Raw genomic sequence first — 23499 nt, forward strand, 5'->3', positions numbered from 1 at the left:
AAGGATGAGGTAAGTGAAGGAGGACTGCACTAAGGTAAAGGAAGATATTTAGGGGAAAAAAAATTGTACCTTTACATCCCCTTTAAAGGGGTTGTAAAGGAAAACTTTTTTTTTTTTTTCATAATAAGCATCCTTTACCTGCATACATTCCTCTTTTCACTTCCTCATTGTTCGTTTTTGCTCAGAAGTTGCTCTATTTCTTCTCTGTTCTGTTCACTTCCTGATTGTTACTGACCACCGTGATGGGAGGCTTTACTGTGGTGGTCAGTGACGTGCTCACCCCCTCCTGGGAACTACATCTGTGCGGCAGGACGCTCTCTACGTGTTAGAGACTTCAAGGAGGTGTGAATTACTGGGCGTGCCGCAATTCATACTGGGAAATGTAGTTCTTACATGGAGAGCCGCAAACCAGGAAGTGAATGAGAGAACAGAAACTAGAATGCCGGAGGTGATATAGATGAAGGAATTTACTAGGTATTCGTTTTTTAACAGAATCATTACACTATTCTGTCTGTTTACAGACATTAATTTTAGCCCAATTTTTTTTTTCCTTTACAATTCCTTTAATTCCCCTTTCCTACCGGTGACTTAATTGCTGTGCGTTATTTAGATTTTTTTGATTACATTTATTCTCCTCTTTCTAACGATGATTTGGTAGATCATAAGCTCAATAATATGCAATGCCAAGCTGCAGTTTCTGAAGCGAGCAAAGTCCTTTCTTGTATTAAGAGAGGTATGGACTCCAGAGACAGAGATATAATTTTGCCCCCCCAGTACAAATCATTAGTAAGACCTCATCTGGAATATGCAGTTCAGTTTTGGGCCCCAGTTCTCAAAAAGGATATCGGGGAACTGGAGAAAGTGCAGAGAAGGGCAACCAAACTGATAAGAGGCATGGAGGAGCTCAGCTATGAGGAAAGCGAGTGTGCGAACGTCGCATCAGAAATTACATCTGGGTAAAAAAAAAAGATGGAATTCCACTTTAAATATTCTATTTTTCAGATCTTAGGTACTCGACTAAGACACACGGGAGTCGAACGTCCCTGTTGTGGGGCGCGCCAGATTTTGAGAAGACCCGGGTAAATTAACAAGGCGTTCTGTGCGGGATTTAATTACCTAACCGCCCGCGGGCAAATATTAATGCGTTTCATAAATACCATCGCCTGGCGTATCGGATGAAAGCGCCTGCCGTGTTCTCCAGGATTGAAGAGACGCAGGCCGCCCCGTACCAGAGACAATCTCCTTCGCCGTCTCTCTTTAGGAGTGTTTATTGATAGAGCTGGAGGGAGCGCGCTTCTATCAAAGAACACGCCGAGACATTCGGAATTTAATGTAGCGTCTCCGGAAAAAACTGGAAGAAGCAGCAAGAAAGACAAAAAACAGTTATTGTCTTTTTATTTGCCTGTCGAGTATTCAGCAAGCCAAGTCCTCCGAGGAGAAATGTCTTCAACGCTTTCAGTGAGCAAGTAAACGTGTTTCAAATACGCGTTGCGTCTTCCCCCGTCTGCCGGCAGCCATTTTGAGGACGACAATGCTCTGATTGGCTCTCTTTTGGACCCAGGGGGCCACCTTGGGGGGAAAAAAAATTGTATTTAATGTTGCATGTGTTATCTATAAATGTTCTGATAGCCAAATTCGCATCATTAAGTACCGTAATAAATCCCTAACAAAATCGCATTAAAGTATAATTAAAGGCAAAAAAAACCTTTCAGTTTTGGATAGAGTGGAGAGGGATTAGACCCCCTGTCAGTTTTTATTGCTGTCTGTGTCCTCTATTTGTCCCTGACCTTTTCCACCAACGCAACAGCTGAAAAAAGCATGGATGTGAACGTGTCCCATAGGAGACCATGTTAAATAAAGCAATAAAAACACTATGATGTAAAGGGGGGCTCTGATGGGCATGTTGATGTAAAGGGGGGCTCTGATGGGCATGTTGATGTAAAGGGGGGCTCTGATGGGCATGCTGATGTAAAGGGGGGCTCTGATGGGCATGCTGATGTAAAGGGGGGCTCTGATGGGCATGCTGATGTAAAGGGGGGCTCTGATGGGCATGCTGATGTAAAGGGGGGCTCTGATGGGCACGGTGATGTAAAGGGGGGCTCTGATGGGCACGCTGATGTAAAGGGGGGGCTCTGATGGGCACGCTGATGTAAAGGGGGGGCTCTGATGGGCACGCTGATGTAAAGGGGGGGCTCTGATGGGCACGCTGATGTAAAGGGGGGGGCTCTAATGGGCACGCTGATGTAAAGGGGGGGCTCTGGTGGGCATGTTGATGTAAAGGGGGGCTCTGATGGGCACTCTGATGAAAGGGGGGCTCTGATGGGCACTCTGATGAAAGGGGGGCTCTGATGGGCTTGCTGATGTAAAGGGGGGCTCTGATGGGCTTGCTGATGTAAAGGGGGGCTCTGATGGGCTTGCTGATGTAAAGGGGGGCCTCTGATGGGCATGCTGATGTAAAGGGGAGCTCTGATGGGCACGCTGATGTAAAGGGGGGGCTCTGGTGGGCAAGCTGATGTAAAGGGGAGCTCTGGTGGGCACGGTTATGTAAAGGGGGGGGCTCTGGTGGGCACGCTGATGTAAATGGGGGGCTCTGATGGGCATGCTGATGTAAAGGGGAGCTCTGATGGGCACGCTGATGTAAAGGGGGGGCTCTGGTGGGCAAGCTGATGTAAAGGGGGGCTCTGGTGGGCACGGTGATGTAAAGGGGGGCTCTGGTGGGCACGCTGATGTAAAGGGGGGCTCTGGTGGGCACGCTGATGTAAAGGGGGGCTCTGGTGGGCAAGCTGATGTAAAGGGGGGCTCTGGTGGGCAAGCTGATGTAAAGGGGGGCTCTGGTGGGCACGCTGATGTAAAGGGGGGCTCTGGTGGGCACGCTGATGTAAAGGGGGGCTCTGATGGGCACGCTGATGTAAAGGGGGCCTCTGATGGGCACGCTGATGTTAAAGGGGGGCTCAGACTACAACATAGTAATTTAGTAGCACGTCAAAAGGTAGGAGGCGACAGTAGGGGATGATTTGTGTCGGACGTTTGTGAACACTGGATGAAGCAGCCTGCCCCCGTACAACTCTCAAGCCTGTAGTCCTGAGGCAATCAGTGGGAGGAGTTATGATGCCTTTATGGGGTGGGGGTGTGTCAGTCTGGAGCAGAGGACGTTCCTAGAAAGGCCGTATTTGCATTCAGACTTCTAATGTCCGTATATGATTCTGAGTCTCTATGATTACCAGAAATGAAATCCAGTGAATGAAGGGGGCTGGAAAGGGCTAGATGATGCTGGACGTCCTCCAGCCAGGGAATGAGGCGGGTCCTCTCTGACTTGATGCCTCTTGTAACTCGCAGTGAAATCAGAGTCTCAGTCCTGGAGAGGAGCAATTGTGCAAGGCTTTGCGTCAGGACTTAGGCTGATGTCAGACAGGTGACTTTGTCGCTAATGACCCCCCCCCCCCCCATCCATTTTCCGACATCACCGGCAGCAGAAGACTGAGGCGGTGGACTGGGCACAGCGGTACCTTTTGATGACGGAAGTTTCAGTAGCGGTAGGAAATGGCGGGCGAGGGTGAAGGACGGGGATCATACAGGCAGGTCTAATCAGGACTTCCAAATCACCTTGAGTAATTCTTGTTCCCGGGTCTGCCAATCGCAGTGCGGAGGCGAGACGCCCAAGACGGCGGCGGCGGCGCCTCTTCTCAAATCTCCCAGTCTCCATGCAAATGTAATCAGCGTGTGTTCCTGATCAGGCTGTTGAGTGGGGCGCCGATCTGCGATCTCAGCAATGATGTTTGGGCTGAGGAGCTACTTTTGTCGTCTTCTTATTCCAGATTGTGAATGAGACCGATTTATCGCTTCACCATCCCGCTGCTTAGATATGCGATTCGAACGTCGTTCTTATTAACCCGTTCCATGAACTTCCTCCCCAAGACTCCATCAGCGGGGCTCATGTCATAAACTCGAAGCTGAACTCCACGCCGATACGATACCGCATGTACTCGAGTATAAGCCGACCCGAATAGAAGCCGAGGCAACCTGGGAAAACGTATTGACTCGAGTATAAGCCTAGGGTGTCCATCTGCATGCCTCACTGTGCCTCACCTTGCCTCACTGTGCCCATGCCCCTGCCTCGCTGGGCCCCTGCCTCGCTGGGCCCCTGCCTCGCTGGGCCCCTGCCTCGCTGGGCCCCTGCCTCGCTGGGCCCCTGCCTCGCTGGGCCCCTGCCTTGCTGGGCCCCTGCCTCACCTTGCCTCACTGGGCACCTGCCTCACCTTGCCTCACTGTGCCCCTGCCTCACTGTGCCCCACCGTGCCCCACTGTGCCTCACCGTGCCTCACTGTGCCCCACCTTGCTTCACTGTGTCCATGTGCCCCTGCCTCACTGTGCCCCTGCCTCGACTAACGTTTAACATGGGAGTATATAGGAGTGCCCGGCTTTGAAAAATCGGTGCTCCCCGGCCGTAGGTCCCCCAGACAGCAAACTTTGCACACTTGTAGAGGAGAACTGGGGCTACATGTGTGCCAAATAATGGAATTAGGAGGCAGTGCTGATGGTGTATACAGGTTGGTGTTATGAGAGTAGCAGGAGGGGGAGGGGCGGTTTACATACAGACAGAGAGGGGGGAGGAGGACACAGGAGCGCAGAGAGGAGAGTAGATAGCAGGCTGCACTGTGTAGGGTGACCACATTTCCAAACCACCATTCAGGGACACCCTCCCTTCCCATAAATCAGCTTGTGCTGTAATGAATCACAGCACAGTGATTGGACACAAGAGGCGGGATTTATGATTTCTCCAATCACAAGCAGGGGGCGGGGATTATGGTCACCCTAGCACTGTGTCATATAACATGCTTTAACTACTTGCCGACCAGCCGCCGTAGTTTTTTCCCCAAAAATATGTAGAATACATATCGGCCTAAACTGATGAAAAAAAAAAATTGGGGGGAAGAAAATGTGGGATTATTATAGCAAAGAGTAAAAAATACGCTTTTTTTTTTTTTTGTTTATAGCGCAAAAAATAAAAACCGCAGAGTTGATCAAAAGAAAGCGCTATTTGTGAGAGGGAAAAAAGGACGTAAATTTTGTTGGGATACAGCGTCGCGCGACCGCGGGATTGTCAGTTAAAGCGACGCAGTGCAGAATCGCAAAAAGGGCTCTGGTCAGGAAGGGGGGTACATCCTTCCAGGGCTGAAGTGGTTGCAGGATACATTTTTTTGGGGGTGGGGTTAACAAACTCTTTACGCTCCAGTGAGAGCTGTGTGAAACGCGTCAGCCATTTTGTATTTTAATAATTTTTTATTTTTGTATGGACTGGGTCTCCAATGTCAAACGTTTGTAAAACTCCGCCAGCAACTGTACAGATAACATTATTTACGTGATTGTGGAGGAAAGAAAAGCAGAAATGGTCAGGGGGGGGGGACTGATCACTGTGAGATGTTATTAATACCTGGAAGTGATAAAATCGCACACGGCTTAGGCTGCATTCACACCTGAGCGTAGCGTTTTGCGGCGTTTTTTACCGTGATTTGCCGCAAAAAAAGCGGCGTTTTTTACCGCGATTTTTTACAGGTCTAGGGTCACCAATGTCAAACGCCCAAATTCGAGCGACAAAAAAGGGTCCAGAACTTGTTTGGGCTTCAGGCGTTCGGCGTCAGGCGTTTTGTAGCGGACATGTGAACCATCTCCATAGAGAATAATGTATTTTTTCCCCTCTAGCGTTTTAGGGCGTCGCGCTTCAGGCGACAAAACGCTCAGGTGTGAATGCAGCCTAAGAATGTATGTCCTGAATGTGAACAGAAAATGTAAGTGATCCCAGGTGCGCTTCTTTCCTGGCTCATCATTCTATGGTGGATTTTTAGTAACCCTTTGTAAGTTGTATATTAGCATGGCATTGGGTCAGTGTGTTGGTCTAATGGCGATGTGCGCTCTCTTTCAGGTGACGCGGGTGCCGGTGGAAAGCTGTGAGCAGTATGAGACTTGTGACACCTGCCTGGGCTCCCGGGACCCTCACTGCGGATGGTGTGTGCTGCACAACACGTAAGTAGGACTGCTTCTTCTCCCGATGGTCCCCCCCGGGGGGGCGGCGTGCCCCGCCGTCACTGACAGCCTCTTTCAGTCTTGCTCTTTAAATAGCGCGGGTCTCCTCCCTCCTGAGCCTCCGCGCTCCGGGTCCCGCGGGAGCCCAGCAAAGCGAGGAGCCGTAATTTAGGCCAGGTGTGGAGGAGAGGGGGCTGCCGCATTTTTCAGCCCTAGACGGTGTTTTTTCTTTCCCAAGGACATGATCATGATAAAATGGTTGTGAGAAGAAGACACATTCGTCATATAAAGCAGGCGGCCATTCCTAGAAATCTGCTTCAAAGAGGAGAGCAAATGTACCAAATCCCATATAAACGCAGGAGAAGACGCACATCTGCATGTTTAATAAAAGTCTGCGTGTATTTCTTTATAAATCTCACCATCATGGAAGATTAAACTAGATAGGAATTCAGAAAGTGAAGATTTGGTATTTTATAGAGCAAAGGGGTCTCCAAACTTTTCAAACAAAGGGGCCAGTATACTGTCCTTCAAACCTTTGTGTGTGGGGGGGGGGGTCCGGATTGTGGCCGATGGGGCCCAGCATCAGTGAGACTTAACATGGTGGTCATTAGGCGGAGGAGTAGTGCCCCATTATTGGTGTTAGTTGAATAAAACATGCCCCATCATTGATGTCAGTGGGAGGAATAGAGCCCCATTATTGGTATTGGTTGAAGAAACCATGCCCCATCATTGGTTTCACTGGGAGGAATAGTGTCCCATCATTGGTGTCAGTGGGAGAAATAGTGCCCCATCATTGGTGTCAGTGGGAGAAATAGTGTCCCATCATTGGTTTCACTGGGAGGAATAGTGTCCCATCATTGGTTTCACTGGGAGGAATAGTGTCCCATCATTGGTTTCACTGGGAGGAATAGTGTCCCATCATTGGTTTCACTGGGAGGAATAGTGTCCCATCATTGGTATCGGTGGGAGGAATAGTGTCCCATTATTAGTATTGGTGGAAGAAATCCGCGTCAGTGAGAAGAATAGTGCCCCATCATTTGTATTAGTGGGAGGAATAGTGTCCCATTATTTTTTCACTGTGAGGAATAGTGCCCCATTATTGTTGTTAGTGGGAGAAAACGGTGTCAGTGGGAGGAATAGTGTCCCATTGTTGTCAGTGGGAGGAATAGTGCCCCATTGTTGATGTCAGTGGGAGGAATAGTTCCTTATCATTGGTATCAGTGGGAGGAATAGTGCCCCATTATTGGTATTAGTGGAAGAAATCTGTGTCGGTGAGAAGAATAGTGCCCCATCATTGATGTCAGTGGGAGGAGTAGTGTCCATCATTGGTATTAATGGTAGGAATAGTGTCCCATTGTTGGTGTCAGTGGAAAGAATAATGCCCCATTACTGGTGTTGGTGTCAGTGGGAGGAATAGTGCCCCATCATTTGTATTATTGGAAGGAATAGTGCCCCAAAATCTAAATATCACATCTCTGGCAGGTAAAGCTGAAACACTATAACAAGGTAAGACATTTGGTATTTTTCGAACGCCCACAGGTGATTGGTTCTCTTTAAGACAGACAAGAGATAACCCCCCCCAGTAAACTGCTCTGAAGAACTTGATGTTCACATAACTGTAATCCCTTCACAGAATATTACATTTGGGCTTTATGGGAGGATTATCTCTTATTTGTTCTGTCTGATGCTGCAGAAGAGCTCCTGGCAGGTCAATGGAAAAACAACCCGCCGTCTGACTGCTAACCTGACACGCCATCGACATTTGTGTCAATTGCCGCCTCATCCCGCGCAGGTGACGGCGGAAGTCGCTGTGGTGTAATCCCACAGGAAGACGGGTCAGCGTGTAAACAACGCGTCGCAAAAAGTCTCCTTTTACTGGCAGACCGGAATGCGCACTAGTTGGGGGAATGCGCGCTAGTCGGGGGAATGCGCGCTAGTCGGGGGAATGCGCGCTAGTCGGGGGAATGCGCGCTAGTCGGGGGGGAATGCGCGCTAGTCGGGGGGGAATGCGTGCTAGTCGGGGGGGAATGCGTGCTAGTCGGGGGGGAATGCGTGCTAGTCGGGGGGGGAATGCGCGCTAGTCGGGGGGGAATGCGCGCTAGTCGGGGGAATGCGCACTAGTCGGGGGAATGCGCACTAGTCGGGGGAATGCGCACTAGTCGGGGGAATGCGCACTAGTCGGGGGAATGCGCACTAGTCGGGGGAATACACACTAGAGCCCCCCCTTTTACGTCAAAGGTCTCCCCAGACAAAGTCCCCCCTTTATGTCAGAGGTCTCCCTATACATCAGAGCCCCCCCCCTTAAACCAGAGGTCTCCCTATACATCAGTGCCGCCCCCCCCCCCCCCCTTACATTAGAGGTCTCCCTATACGCCTGACAGTCGTCCAATCACAGCGTCTGTCGTTATAAAGCCAATCGGGTGACAGGCAACAGACACCTATTAGAGTCTATTGTTTTAATCGGGCGCTTCTAAATTAAGGGATTGGGCACTTGAATAGGGGGTGGCAGAGGCGACCATAGATTCATGCAATGCATGAATCTATCTATGGTGATAGACAGGTGGCAGAAGAGAGGGGGCGCCGCTGAGTACCATTATGGACTCGAGATTTATATGAAAACTCTGACCATTATATTCGATTGCCATTCCAAAAGTTTTATTTTTGAGATGGTCATGCGGATTATAGTAAGTTTGGTTTTCCCGAATGAATTCTCAGTTGGGATTGTGTTAGAAAAATATTCCATCCACTATTCTCATCACTATGGTAAAAAAAAAAAGATGGTCGACGTGACCCCATTAACTATTGAAAATATACAACCGATGTTCCAAAAAACAATTTTCGAAACAAAATGTCACTGGAGTATATAATTCGGTTTAATATTCTCTTCTCTCCCAAGAAAAGTGGATGTTGGATATTTATTTACAGATTGGAACCATTTCCTGCCCCCCCCCCCCCCCATTCTTCTTTTATTTATATATATATATAAAATATTTTTGGGGACTGAACAGTTTCTTTTTCTTTGCGGTGAGTGACAGCCGGACGTGTTTGGCAGCTCCGGGGGCCGATAATCCCCCAAGGTATGGAGCTGCCAGTCTTGCCAAGCAGACGCGCTTCAAGTGTCCAGTCTGGCAGAGATTGCATGTAGCGGACGTGGCGTGAGCGAGGGATCATGTCGGATATTTGGGACAGGGAGAGCTGTCAAGTCGGCGGCATTAATTCCTCTGTTGTCTTGTGCCGGATCGTTCAGCTGTCAGCTCTCCTGCCGGGCACTTGGCGTGTGATGGAAAGTCTTCTCACCTTACCTGCTGCCTCCTCACCTCTAAACGCCTGCCTGGAGAGCCAATTAAAGGAGCTCGCTTGACCACCGCACACCGTGCCCACCCGGCTTTGTGTGACCGCGGCGTGGACGGTAAATGGTTTGGAATACAGGTCGGCCAGATTTTCATAAATGCCGGCAAGTGAAGTTCTAGACAGGTTTGTTTTTGTTTTTTTGGCCGCAAGATATCCTCACCAGACTTTTCCTGTTATAAAGCCATACATCGCCTTCCCCCTAATAAATTATAAATATGAAGAATAAATAATTGTGGAGTCGGCTGCCAGAGAGAGAGAGAGATGTCTTCACTATGGGCTCCAGGGAGAGATCTAGAGCACAGAATAGAGAAAAATAATCCTGCCATTGGCGCCTCCGACGCGGTAAAGAGGACCTTCCATTTTGGGTGCTTTGCAGAAAGACGCACTTCCCATTTCATCTTCATACCATTACATGCTGCTGTTCCTACAAGTAATGTCTGGTCCTTATAGTATTTGTGTTTGTTTTCTGCTTTTCGTTTTTCTTTACCAGTTGTAGACAATCTTGCGCAAGCCTACAAATCAAAAGTATACAGGGAGTGTGTAATATGCCCTGACCATGCTGTGTCTCCTCACTGCTGCTTCCCTCTCAGGACTTGTTGGCGATTTCCTGCTGTCAAAATAACAGCCAGGGATTGCTCTGTGAATACAGCTGCTGTCAAATCATCTGACATAGGGGTTGGTTTACTAAAACTGGTGCACACACAATCTGCACAGCTCCCAACTGTCCCTGATTTTGGAGGGGACTGTCCCTGATTTTGGAGGGGACTGTCCCTGATTTTTGGAGGGGACTGTCCCTGATTTTTGGAGGGGACTGTCCCTGATTTTTGGAGGGGACTGTCCCTGATTTTTGGAGGGGGGCTGTCCCTGAATTTTTGGAGGGGACTGCCCCTGAATTTTTGGAGGGGACTGCCCCTGAATTTTTGGAGGGGACTGCCCCTGAATTTTTGGAGGGGACTGCCCCTGAATTTTTGGAGGGGACTGTTCCTTGAATTTTTGGAGGGGACTGTTCCTTGAATTTTTGGAGGGGACTGTTCCTTGAATTTTTGGAGGGGACTGTTCCTTGAATTTTTGGAGGGGACTGTTCCTTGAATTTTTGGAGGGGACTGTTCCTTGAATTTTTGGAGGGGACTGTTCCTTGAATTTTTGGAGGGGACTGTTCCTTGAATTTTGGAGGGGACTGTCCCTGATTAGAGGTACTGGTTGGGGAGGTGATCTAGGTCAGTGATGGTGAACCTTGGCACCCCAGATGTTTTGGAACTACATTTCCCATGTGGCTCGTGCACTCTGCAGTGTAGGTGAGCATCATGGGAAATGTAGTTCCAAGGTTGCCAAGGTTCACCATCACTGAACTAGGTACCGTATTTATCGGGGTATTGCGCGCTCCGGCGTATAGCGTGCACCCCTAAATTTGACCCTAAAATCCTGTAAAAAAAACATTTTATTACATTTTACTACTTACAGTTTTGGTGTCTTGCCCGGCATCCATCGGCTGCCTCGTCCGGTCCGGCGTCCGTCTACGGCCTCGGTGGTGTCCTCCCGGCTTCTCCCACGCTGCCTTCATGTCGAATCCCCGCTTCCCGCGCTCAGTTTGAAGCCTCCGCCGACTTATACCGAGCGCAGTACACTCGGGTATATTCGGCCAGGCTCGGCTTCTCACGCATAAACGTCACAGAGCGTGACTACGAGCGAAGCCGAGCCTGGCCGAATGTACCCGAGTGTACTGCGCTCGGTATATGTCGGCGCAGGCATTCAAACACGGCGCGGGAAGCGTATATTGCGCACCCACGATTTTGCCGTGATTTTCAGGGCAAAAAAGTGCGCGATATACGCTGATAAATACGGTTAATATTTTATAATATTTCGGACCCTCTGAGATGTATGTAAAGCCCAAAGAATGAGCTGCACCGTCATTTATTTGAACTTTTTATGTGTTTTTCAGGTGTTCTCGGAAAGACAAGTGTGAGCGGGCAGACGAGCTTCACCGCTTCACCACCGACCAGCGGCAGTGCGTCCAGCTGACGGTGCACCCCAAGAACATCTCGGTTACCGTGTCTGAGGTTCCGGTGAGTCTACACTCTCAATGTGACTGTCTGCAGTTGTCTGATGGCGTGACCTGATTGAGGACATTTAATGATCACATGACTTGATGGTTAAACAGAACGCCGCCGTGTGCTCCGAGGCCTCATTTTTTTCCCCCTCCTTTTGTGTGCAGATGGTTTTACAAGCCTGGAACGTCCCTGACCTCTCCACCGGGGTGAACTGCTCCTTCGAGGATTTCACAGAGATGGAGGGACACATAGAGGAAGGCAAGATCTACTGCAACTCTCCTTCCGCCAAGGACGTGATCCCCATCACACGAGGCCAGGGTGAGCGCCCGGGGGGCATTAATGTGGGCACCACAGGGGGGGTCTGTGACCAGCTGGCACACACACAATAGTGATGGTTATCTCAGCTGTGCGTTCAGCGTCTGCGCTCCGGCCCGCAGCATGGCGGCGTTTACAGATGTTTCCAGATTCCGCTCAGAGGAGCGGCTAACCTAAATATGAGAAAGTTGTGGAATCGCCGATACATTGTACAAGTGGCCACAGCTGTCCATACAAGAACAGCTTTTATTTAACGTGGTTGTCTTTTTTTGCTCTTCTTTTTCTTTTTCTTTTTTTAACCACTTTTCGACCAGCCTTAGCTGTAGGTCGCTTCGTGCGGGCGCATGCACGCTTGAGCCGATGCACGTGGCTGGCAGCCGCGATGTGCCCCCGCCACCCGCCATCGCTCCACAGAGAGTCAATGTAAACAAACAGATCCCGGTTCTGTCGGGAGTAGAGAGAGAGATCGTCTCTTCCTAGTGATCAGGAAAACCTATCTCTCTCTGCTTCCGGTCCCCCCACCGTTAGAAACACCTCCCAGGGAACGCATTTAACCCCTTGATCACCCCCTAGTGTTAACCCCTTCCCTGCCAGTGATCGTTATACAGTAATTTGTGCATTTTTATAGCACTGTTCGCTGTATAAATGTCAGTGGTCCCAAAAAAGTGTCCAATCTGTCCGCCGCAATGTCGCAGTCCTGCTAAAAATCGCTGATCACCGTTCTTACTAGTAAAAAAAAAAAAAAAAAAAGAAGAATGGCATAAATCCATCACCTATTTTGTAGACACTATGGGGTAGATCCACAGACAGAGTACGCCGGGTTGTCTACCCCTAGCCCCGTGAAAGGAGTAGCAGCATGGTGATACATTCATCTGTGTCATTCTGCTCTCTCCTTCTATCAGTAAGCTGTACTTCTTCTTCTTACACTCCAGCCCTGCTGTAGAGGAACTGGAAGACACTGTAGCTGCAAAGTCACATTTAGGTACTTACAATGAAGAAGCAGCACAGTATTAAACTTCCCTCGGTCACTCTGCTCTCTCCTCCTATCAGTATGCTCCTTGTCAGCATATGGACTGATTGGCTCCTTATGCTGCTTCTTCCTCTCACACCCCCACCCCTGCTGTACAGGGACTTTAAGATTCTGATAACCGGTCACATTTGAGTGCTTACACATGAGACGAGAAGCAGCACAGTGATGAGCTCAGATCGCTGTGATCCAGCTCTCTCCCCCCTATCGGTAGGCGATCTCTCCCCCCGGTCGGTAGGCGCTCTCTCTCCCCCCCATGTCGGTAGGCGCTCTCTCTCCCCCCATGTCGGTAGGCGCTCTCTCTCCCCCCCATGTCGGTAGGCGCTCTCTCTCCCCCCCTGTCGGTAGGCGCTCTCTCTCCCCCCCTGTCGGTAGGCGCTCTCTCTCCCCCCCTGTCGGTAGGCGCACTCTCTCCCCCCCTGTCGGTAGGCGCGCCCTCCCCCCCCCCCCCCTGTCGGTAGACGCGCTCTCTCCCCCCCCCCCTGTCGGTAGGCGCTCTCTCTCCCCCCCTGTCGGTAGGCGCTCTCTCTCCCCCCCTGTCGGTAGGCGCTCTCTCTCCCCCCCTGTCGGTAGGCGCTCTCTCTCCCCCCCTGTCGGTAGGCGCTCTCTCTCCCCCCCTGTCGGTAGGCGCACTCTCTCCCCCCCTGTCGGTAGGCGCACTCTCTCCCCCCCTGTCGGTAGGCGCTCTCTCTCCCCCCCCCCGTCGGTAGGAGCTCTCTCTCCCCCCCCCCTGTCGGTAGGCGCGCTCCCCCCCCCCCCTGTCGGTAGGCGCGCTCTCACCCCCCCCCCCCTGTCGGTAGACGCGCTCTCCCCCCCCCCCCCCCTGTCGGTAGGCGCCCTCCCCCCCCCCCCCCTGTCGGTAGGCGCGCTCTCCCCCCCCCCCCGTCGGTAGGCGCTCTCTCTCCCCCCCTGTCGGTAGGCTCCTTGTCAGCACATGTACTGATTGGCTCCTTATGCTGCTTCTCTCTCTCTCCAGGGACTGCAGGGCTCTGACACCAGGTCAGATCTCGGGATCTAATGTGTGGACATATAAGGAGCACCTTTACTTTTTGTGTTCTCTTTCTGGTGACTTAAGTCCACATGTCTCCAGTATTTACATCCCCCCCCCCCCCTGTAAGTTTGGGCGCGATGCAGATGACCCGGCGAGTGGGCGGGGGTACGAATGACAGCACAGAGTCCCCTCGGGTCAGGTTTGGCGTATGACGCAGCGCGGGTAACCGCAGGCGTCAGGGACTCCGGCCCGGGACACAAGAAGGGACCGGACTGTTTACTGCTTTCATTCCAGCTTTATAAATGCAGCCCGAGTCGCACAACAAAGGAGCCCAGTTTGTCAGAAAACGCCTACTCAGCTCTCGTGCGCTTTTCCTTAATTCTCCTTTTAAGAGCTGACTTTTGTTAGAGAACAGAAGCCGCCTTTGTTTTCCAACTCCCGTCCCCCCTTCGTTCCTAATCCCGTCGCTAATTCCCCAGTTTAACCGTTCTACTGCATTAACATTCGCGGCAGAGGCTAAGATGATCCAAAAGTGGCCATTTTGGACGATGTGTGATGTCACGTGGGTGGGCGGGGCTCAGGCTACATGCTCAGATGAGAATAAGTAAAGGAAGCTGCAGGCAGAGGTAGGACATTTTTTTATAATGGAGAAAAATATACCCCTCCCCATCCCAAATAAAAAAAAAAAATATCTAAAACCAACAAAAATGTTATATATTGCAGCTTACCATTATTACCATTTAGATGTGGTGGCTGCATTCCTTTTCTTTTTCTTCACCTGATGATCCTGCCAGTAACACACTTCCTGTCCTCGGGTGAAAACACTCACTGTACTCTGTAGAGGAGCAACGTTGTCACCCTGGGGCAGGACGTGTGTTTGGTTTACAGAACTTTTTCCTTCACCTCTCCTGATCTACATAACATAAGGGGGGTTCTGTAGTCTGCAGGAGAGAACTGGGCAGGGCTAAAGATACCACTTGGAAAAGCATGGCAGAGTGCACAGGGCAGCACTGGATTTCTTGCAGGATCAACAGATATTTTGTTACACTTATAAAACAGAAATAACAAAACTCTTTCCATGGTATACAGGAGGGGTCAACCGATATCATTTTTTCAGGGCCGATGTGATAACGATTTTCCGTCTGCCTTTAAAACCGATGGCCAAAATCAAGTGCCGATATTCTGTAGATTTAACTACCGGTAGTTAAGGACCGAGCCCATTTTTCAGACTTGGTGTTTACAAGTTGAAAACATTTTTTTGCTAGAAAATTACTTAGAATCCCATTTTATATATATATATATATATATATATATATATATATATATATATATATATATATATATATATATATATATATTATAGAGAGAGAGAGAGAGATCTCTATCTCTCTCTCTATCTCTCTCTCTCTATATATATATCTCTCTCTCTCTATATATATCTCTCTCTCTCTATATATCTCTCTCTCTATATCTATATCTATCTCTCTATATCTATCTCTCTCTCTCTCTCTCTCTCTCTCTCTCTCTATATCTCTCTCTCTATATCTCTCTCTCTATATCTCTCTCTCTATATCTCTCTCTCTATATCTCTCTCTCTATATCTCTCTCTCTATATCTCTCTCTCTATCTCTCTCTCTCTCTATATCTCTATATCTCTCTCTCTCTCTATATCTATCTCTCTATATCTATCTCTCTATATCTATCTCTCTATATCTATCTCTCTATATCTATCTCTCTATATCTATCTCTCTATATCTCTCTCTCTATATCTATCTCTCTATATCTCTCTCTCTATATCTCTCTCTCTATATCTCTCTCTCTATATATCTCTCTCTATATCTCTCTCTCTATATCTCTCTCTCTCTATATCTCTCTCTCTCTATATCTCTCTCTCTCTATATCTCTCTCTCTCTATATCTCTCTCTCTCTATATCTCTCTCTCTCTATATCTCTCTCTCTCTATATCTCTCTCTCTATATCTCTCTCTCTATATCTCTCTCTCCATCTCTATATATATATATATATATATATATATATATAATTTTTATTCAAAAAATAACATTTTAAAACAAAAAATGCACTTTTAAGCCGGCCGGGGCTCCGCTCCTCTGTCCCCCCCCCCCCCCTCCGGCCGGCGTCTTCATTCTAAGTGTGGGCACCAGGCCGTGACAGCTTTCGGCATGCGCGAGCGGCGCCGCTCCATCCTTTTGGTCAGGCGATCGCCTGGGACCTGTCACGTGTCCCAGGCGATCGCCTACAGGGAGGGGCTGCCAAAAGGCGATATGACTATTCGCCTTAGCGGCCCCTCGGCGGAAGGAGGAAGTGGAACAGGAAGTCCCACACCTCCTGAAGCCCCCACTCCCCCCCCAAAAAAATGACATGCCAAATGTGGCGTGTAAGGGGGCGAGGAGTGGATTAAGCGGAAGTTCCACTTTTGGGTGGAACTCCGCTTTAAAGACCATTGGGCGGAAGTGACGTATGACGTCGCTTCCATTATTCAATGGTGTGGCGCCGAGCGTGGGCAATCTTCCCCTCTTTTGGCGTCCAGCCTCAGAGGGGAAAGGACGCGATCGTCTCCGCTGCTACTGACGGCTCCCGAACCCCGATAAAAGTTGAACTTGCCGGGAATCTGCCACGGAGACCACTTTTATCCAAAAAATATGTATCAGGAAACATATTGGCCTAAACCAGTGATGGCGAACCTTGGCACCCCAGATGTTTTGGAACTATATTTTTACATGATGCTCATGCACTCTGCAGTGTAGTGGAGCATCATGGGAAATGTAGTTCCAAAACCTCTGGGGTGCCAAGGTTCGCCATCACTGGCCTAAACTGATGAAGAAATTCGATTTTTTTTTTTTTAATTATAATTTTTTTTTTTTTTTTTTGACATGTTTTATAGTAGAAAGTAAAAAAAAAATAGTTTTCTCCCAAAATTGTTGTACTTTTTATTTATAGCGCAAAAAGGTGATCAAATACCACCAAAAGAAAGCTCTATTTGTGGGGGGGGGGGGGGGGTGTATTTGCATACAGCGTTGCATGACCGCGCATTTGTTACAGTAACGCAGTCCCGTATCGCAAAAGAAGGCCTGGTCATGAAGGGGGGTAAACCTCCCTAAATGGCAGAACCCCTATAAGCTGCATGTTATAAATGTACAATGACCTCCTCTTAGATACGGATACATCACCAGCAACTGTCAGAGAAAAATGGCGGTTGAAATAAATGAGCAACAACGGGGATATAAAGGCCCATAACAGACACCGCCGCGGCGTTCCATTTATAGAGGGCGGGAAGACGTAGGACAATGCGCGTTATTTTTTCTGCTGATGGCGGCACGGCCCGGTGACAGTCTTGTTGTTTGTCTTGTAGGTGACAAGAGAGTTGTGAAACTTTATCTGAAGTCCAAGGAGACCGGGAAGAAGTTTGCCAGCGTGGATTTTGTCTTTTACAACTGCAGCGTCCATCAATCGTAAGTTTTTTATTCTTAGAAGTGTCTGTGATTCTGCTTCCACCATCATACAATGTCTTCCCTGCAAGCCCATCATTCCTGTCTGCCCCATAGGATGGAGATCTCATTTTATTAAAGTGACACTAAACTAAAAATATTTTATGATGTATTAATAAAGTTATTGTGATAAAAAAATCAAGCATGTCATACTTCCCTACTCTGTGTAATGGTTTTGCGCAGATCAGCCTCAACCATTCACTTCTTGGGTCCCCTGCCAGAATATTTGCTTCTCCCCCGAAGTTGAGTGCCTCCATGGCAAAACACTATGGGGGCACTTGTGCAGGCTCCATGCTGAGCCGCGCTCTGTGCGTCCGTAGACGCACACACAATGGGGATCACTCCAGCCCCTGCTTCCTCAATGGATGTGGTTGACAGCAGAAGGAGCCAATCCCGCTGCTGCCTCTGAACCAGTGAGGATGGAGAGAGCAAGCAGTGATCCTGCTCTCGGGCACAGCGCTGTATTGACATTGGGCGTGCTGGGTTGGGATCTGCACACAAGGGATCTGCACATCTGCCTTTACAACCCCTTTAATCTTTGGCAATAAACCCTGGAAGCTGATTGGTTTATGTACAGAAATGCACCAGATTTTGCACCCTCCAGTACTAGTAAATAAACCACAATGTGAGATGTGTGATTACTGTATGTACATTAGACATAAGGATACAAATATGCAGAAAATCTCTGAAAAATGATATAGAAGCCTTGTGACTTCCATGTGACTCGCGTTCGCATCGGATGACATTTCCAGCTGGGAAGACAGAAAAATGAGAGTAGGAACAAATGGCACTAATACATGTAGTTAGACTTGCCTATCTGTGGCTCAGTGTCATGTTTCAGGCTCTGGGGGAAGGAGTCGGCGGCAAGTGTTGGGTCTTCGGGTTACCAGGATTGTGAGATGGAGAAACATTAGAACAAAGCTGCTGACATGTCATTTCTCATAATTCTCTGTTCCTGTAAACATGGAGTTCAGAGTCACTGTGGTTGTCATATCTATCTCAAAATCCCCCATTCTATATGAAAAGCCAATGCTGCGGAGTCCATTGACTGACCTAAGCCATTGTGGTTGCCACCTTCTTTCCTATAATTCCCATCGTGGGACCCGAAAGCTAGTAGAGATCAATGGAGTAGCAGTGTCTACTACAGGGATTTTCTAGCTTCTAGAACACTGGTCTCAAAACTGCTGCCCATGGGCCGGATCTGGCCCTTTGCTCGCCTTTCTGGCCCTTGGGAAACCATTCCATCTAGCCACTGACACCAGTGATGGGGCACGTTTGCTCATACAGATATCAATAACGGGGGACAATTCCTCCCACTGACACCAATGATGGGACACTATTCCTCTCACTGACACCAATGATGGGACACTATTCCTCCCACTGACACCAATGATGGGACACTATTCCTCCCACTGACACCAATGATGGGACACTATTCCTCCCACTGACACCAATGATGGGACACTATTCCTCCCACTGACACCAATGATGGGACACTATTCCTCCCACTGACACCAATGATGGGACACTATTCCTCCCACTGACACCAATGATGGGACACTATTCCTCCCACTGACACCAATGATGGGACACTATTCCTACCACGGACACCAATGATGGGACACTATTCCTCCCACTGACACTAATGATGGGACACTATTCCTCCCACTGACACCATTGATGGGACACTATTCCTACCACTGACACTAATGATGGGACACTATTCCTACCACTGACACTAATGATGGGACACTATTCCTCCCACTGACACCAATGATGGGACACTATTCCTCATTTGAATACCAACAATGGAACATTATTGCTCTCACTAGAACCAAGCATGGGGAATTGTTTATTCCCATTGCCCACAGTCCGGCCCCCCTAATGCCTGAAGGACAATACACTGTTTAGCATGTTTGGAGACCACTGATCAAGAGGGATCCCACAGGCAACGGGTATAACATAGTTCACTTGATCTAAGCTGAACCATTGTAACTATGGAAAAATTAGAATACCTGGAATCTTCCTTTTAACCACTTCCCGACGGCCGTACGACTATATACGGCCGCAGGGTGGTTCTACTTCTCTGGGGCGCCGTCAATTGACGTCCGCCCCTTTCCGCGTTCCCCGTACGCTCCCGAGCACGCAGCGGGAAACTTCTGTGCTGGCCGTGTCCCTTGGACACAGCCAATCACAGATTGCTGTGAACGGCCAATCGGAGTGGCCGTTTGCTAGGCGATCTGTGCGGCCAATGAGAGATGATCTCATATGTTTACATATGCGCAAACCAGTTTTTTTTTTTACTAAAAATATGTAGAATACGTATCGGCCTAGACTGAGGATAAAAAAAAAAAAAAAATTGAGCTATTTATTATAGCAACAAGTAAAACAATTTTTTTATTTTTTTCAAAATTGTCGCTCTATTTTTGTTTATAGCGCAAAAAATAAAAACCGCAGAGATGATCAAATACCACCAAAAGAAAGCTCTATTTGTGGGAAAAAAAGGACGCCAATTTTGTTTGGGAGCCACGTCGCACGACCGCGCAATTGTCAGTTAAAGCGACGCAGTGCCGAATTGCAAAAAGTCCTCTGGGCAGGAAGGGGGTTTAAGTGCCCAGTAAGGAAGTGGTTAAAGAAAAACACATTAAAAAATAAAGCTAATGCAGCCGCCTTCTCCAAGGACTATTAATCTGTAATACATTACATCTTGCTTCAGGGTTTGGATTCTCTTTAATATGTCTTGACCTGAAAAGTCTTTCTTGCTTCTCTTGCATTTGCTCCAGGCTGATGGCGGCGGCCGTTGTCACCGTACATAAAGGAAGGAGAAGTGCTTTTTATAAAGAAGCTCTGCTCTTTTCCTGCCGCTTGTGACTCGGGGGCCCGGGCTGTGCTGCGATCACAATGCCCATTTATGGAGCAATGAAAGATGCCAGGGCAGTGTTTATAGAGAAGGCATGGGGGTACCCTGGGGGGGGGGGGTTAAGTGTTCACCGTCCTCCTCATAGCTCTGTTGTATTACACTCGTGTGCGTCGCGTCACTTTCTGCTGTCTTGGATCTTTTATGAAGGGGTCTGTTAATGGAAACGTCTGTCGCTGGGTTTTCCTTGCTATGTGAATGTTGGCTGCAGGCAAATGTGCCGCAGTGTAATGTCTAATGGTTGTGTATATTGTGTATGGGGAAAAGGGATAGACCATCTTCTCTATAAACAACCCTAATATAGGATCTCTCTGGAAGACCGGAACCCGGACGATGCTGGGAAATGCCGGAAATCTAAGCATCGTATGCGATTTCAGAGTTTTTTTAGGTTCACATGTTCCCAGTCAGGCACATATAGAAGATTTATGTTGACAAATTGGAAAACACGTCACCCTTAAGCCTCGTACACGCGCTCGGTTTACTCGGCAAGAACCAACAAGAAAACTGCTGGCAGAGCTTTCTTGCCGAGTAAACCGAGCGTGTGTACGAGGCTTTCAGGATTCTCGACAAGAAAACTGCCCAGAATCTAGATGAGAAAAACAGAGAACATGTTCTCTATTTTCTCGTCGTGAGATTCTCTGCAGTTTTCCTGCCGAGAAACCCGAGAGTGTGTATACTTACTGGTCGCCACGGAAACCCGCGCATGCACGGTAGCTTCCTAGGTATAGGTAGGGTGCAGCAAGATGGCGGCAACGGCATCGAATGTGACGAGCGCATGCTCGTCATATGCGATGACGTCACCGCGTTCTTGCCTTTCAAGAGAACCGCGGTTCTTTTGAAAGGAGAGTCTGTACACTCGGGCGGCAAGAGATTCTTGCCAAGAATCTCGTCGGGAATGCGCATGCTCCGTAGTACGCCGCAAATACATTGGTTTCGACGTGAGCGTAATTAACGCACAGCCCTATTCGCGACGAGTTACGTAAACGACGGAAAAACCCGACGCTGTCCCGACAGCCTTACTTAACATGGCATACGGCGGACCGACGTAAGGTTACCCCTCATATAGCAGGGGTAACCTTACGGCGTAAACTACGGCGAAGCGACGCAAAAACGTTCGGGAATCGCCGTATTCGGCTCATTTGCATATGCAACGCTGAAATCGATGTAAAAGCCACCTAGCGGCCAGCGTAGTATTGCATTTAGGATCCGACGGTGTAAGTGACTTACACCAGTCGGATCCTAGCCTAATTCTGGCGTATCTTGTTTTGAGAATACAAAACAATGATACGCCGGCGGGATTTTCGAATTACGCCGGTGAATCTGTAGATACGCCGGCGTAATTCTTTTGAGAATCTGGCCCTACGGGTCTAGGGGATTGGAGAAAGCTTATACTAACCCGATCCTCCACTCCACCTGCAAACGTCACTCCCCCAAGATCCAGCATGGACTGTTCCTAACATCCTCATGTCCAGAGCAGGTCTATAGGCATGATGACGTCAGGAACAGTTCATCGCTAGACCGTGGGGGGCAGGAGCGGCAGGGACTGTCTTGTGTGGCGAGGATCGGAGGATTGGGTACGTATATCTTCATTCTCGAATCCCCTAGACAAAATCGAGCACAGCCTCACTGCATGGGAAAGCTTTTTTTTGCCCGGAGTTCGGCTTTAACCAACATAATCCACCCTTAGATGACATCGGAGGACTTGCAGAGATGACATCTGCCCCTCGTACCCTCTCAGGTATGGCAACACCTCCTTCCCTATATGAGGGTTCAGCACCCGCCTCTTCCCTCGACTCACCTTCCAGACTCACCAGAGAGTGACGGCTGCACGCCGCCTTCAGATTAATATCCGCCGCCGAAATCAAACTGCATACATTTGCATAAAGAGCACGCCAATTAACATGTTTGTAGGTAAAGCTAAAGGCTTCTCATTTCCAAAACGAGGGAAGAGATGTTTGTGAGAATGAATTTTATTTTTTATTTTTTTTTCTCTCTTCTCTTTTGCGAGCGGCTTAATTAAATATTTCCTCGGCGTTGTTGCTGTGTGTGTTTTCTGCGTGCGTCGCTTGCGCGGCGTGGATTTATTTTTAATGGCTTCTGAGCATCGGCTGTTGGTTTGTTTCGCTGGAAGGGCGACCCCGGGGCTGTGGTGCGCTCCTCCGCCGAGACCGTCTTACCTTGGCATATTAAAGTGCAACTCCGAGGGGGGGGAATCGGAAGAGATCCTTGGAATTCAAAATGCAGATTTCCCCTGCGTGTCTGTCGCCAACTTCTGCGCTTGTAAAGCTGCCCTGGCTGTTTACAAAGTTTCAGGTGTTCTTTTTTTTTTTATTATTATCCTAAGCCCTCTTCTGAGAATACAGAGAAATTCTTTGCATAGTCTGGATGGGCTCAGCAAATAAAGGCTTCCCAACTCGGAACAAAGATCTGCAATTCTTAAGCCCCGTACACACGATCGGATTTTCCGACGGGAATTGTGTGAATTGTCAGGCTGTTGTCGGAAAATCCGACCATTTGTATGCTCCATCGGACAATTGTCGGAATTTTCAAAAGTGAACCTCCGCTTTTTGGAACCCTCCCCCCCTCCGATGTCACATTTGGCACCTTTCAAGGGGGATGGGGTGCAGATACCTGTATAATACAGGTATTTGCACCACTTCCGGGTATAGACTCCGTCCAGCTTCTCCCCCCCCCCCCCCCCCGGTTGTGTTCTGGGAAACACACAGCTCCTAGAACACAGCAGGGACCAGTGAGGACGCCGCAGCTCGACTCGCGCATGCGCAGTAGGGAACCGGGCAGTGAAGCCGCTGCGCTTCACTTCCTGATTCCCTCATCGAGGATGGCGGCGGGGGAAGCCGAGAGCCGAGCGGTAGCTCGGCTTCCGTTGCTGCCGACGTCGCGGGCAATCTGGACAGGTAAGTGTCCATTTTTAAAAAGTAAGCAGGTGCAGTATTTGTAATATGTAGAAAAATACGTATCGGCCTAAACTGAGGAAAAAGTGTCTTTATTTATTTTTTGGGGATATTTATTATAGAAAAAAGTAAAAAATATTGAATTTTTTCAAAATTGTCGCTCTATTTTTGTTTATAGCGCAAAAAATAAAAACCGCAGAGGTGATCAAATACCACCAAAAGAAAGCTCTATTTGTAGGAAAAAAAAGGACGCCAATTTTGTTTGGGAGCCACGTCGCACGACCGCGCAATTGTCAGTTAAAGCGACGCAGTGCCGAATCGTAAAAAATTGGCCCGGTCATTGAGCAAAAAAAATGGTCCAGGGCTTAAGTGGTTAAGCCCCCTTCAAGGCTGTCCATTAACAAAGCCAAA

The 23499-nt window shown here is 48.7% G+C and overlaps 1 protein-coding gene across 3 annotated transcripts in view; it reads left to right on the forward strand.

Annotated features, from left to right (window-relative positions):
• PLXNA1 (plexin A1) overlaps window positions 1–23499 on the forward strand; it is a 460603-nt gene that overhangs the window by 266247 nt on the left and 170857 nt on the right. For all 3 annotated transcript variants that reach the window (XM_040358985.1, XM_040358987.1, XM_040358986.1), the window contains exons 5-8: window positions 5921–6021; window positions 11312–11435; window positions 11585–11738; window positions 17124–17223. In XM_040358985.1, the coding sequence (XP_040214919.1) occupies window positions 5921–6021; window positions 11312–11435; window positions 11585–11738; window positions 17124–17223 (479 nt within the window). The remainder of the gene's footprint in view (window positions 1–5920; window positions 6022–11311; window positions 11436–11584; window positions 11739–17123; window positions 17224–23499) is intronic.

Source organism: Rana temporaria, chromosome 7 (assembly GCF_905171775.1).
Source record: "Rana temporaria chromosome 7, aRanTem1.1, whole genome shotgun sequence".
Taxonomy (NCBI): Eukaryota; Metazoa; Chordata; class Amphibia; order Anura; family Ranidae; genus Rana; species Rana temporaria.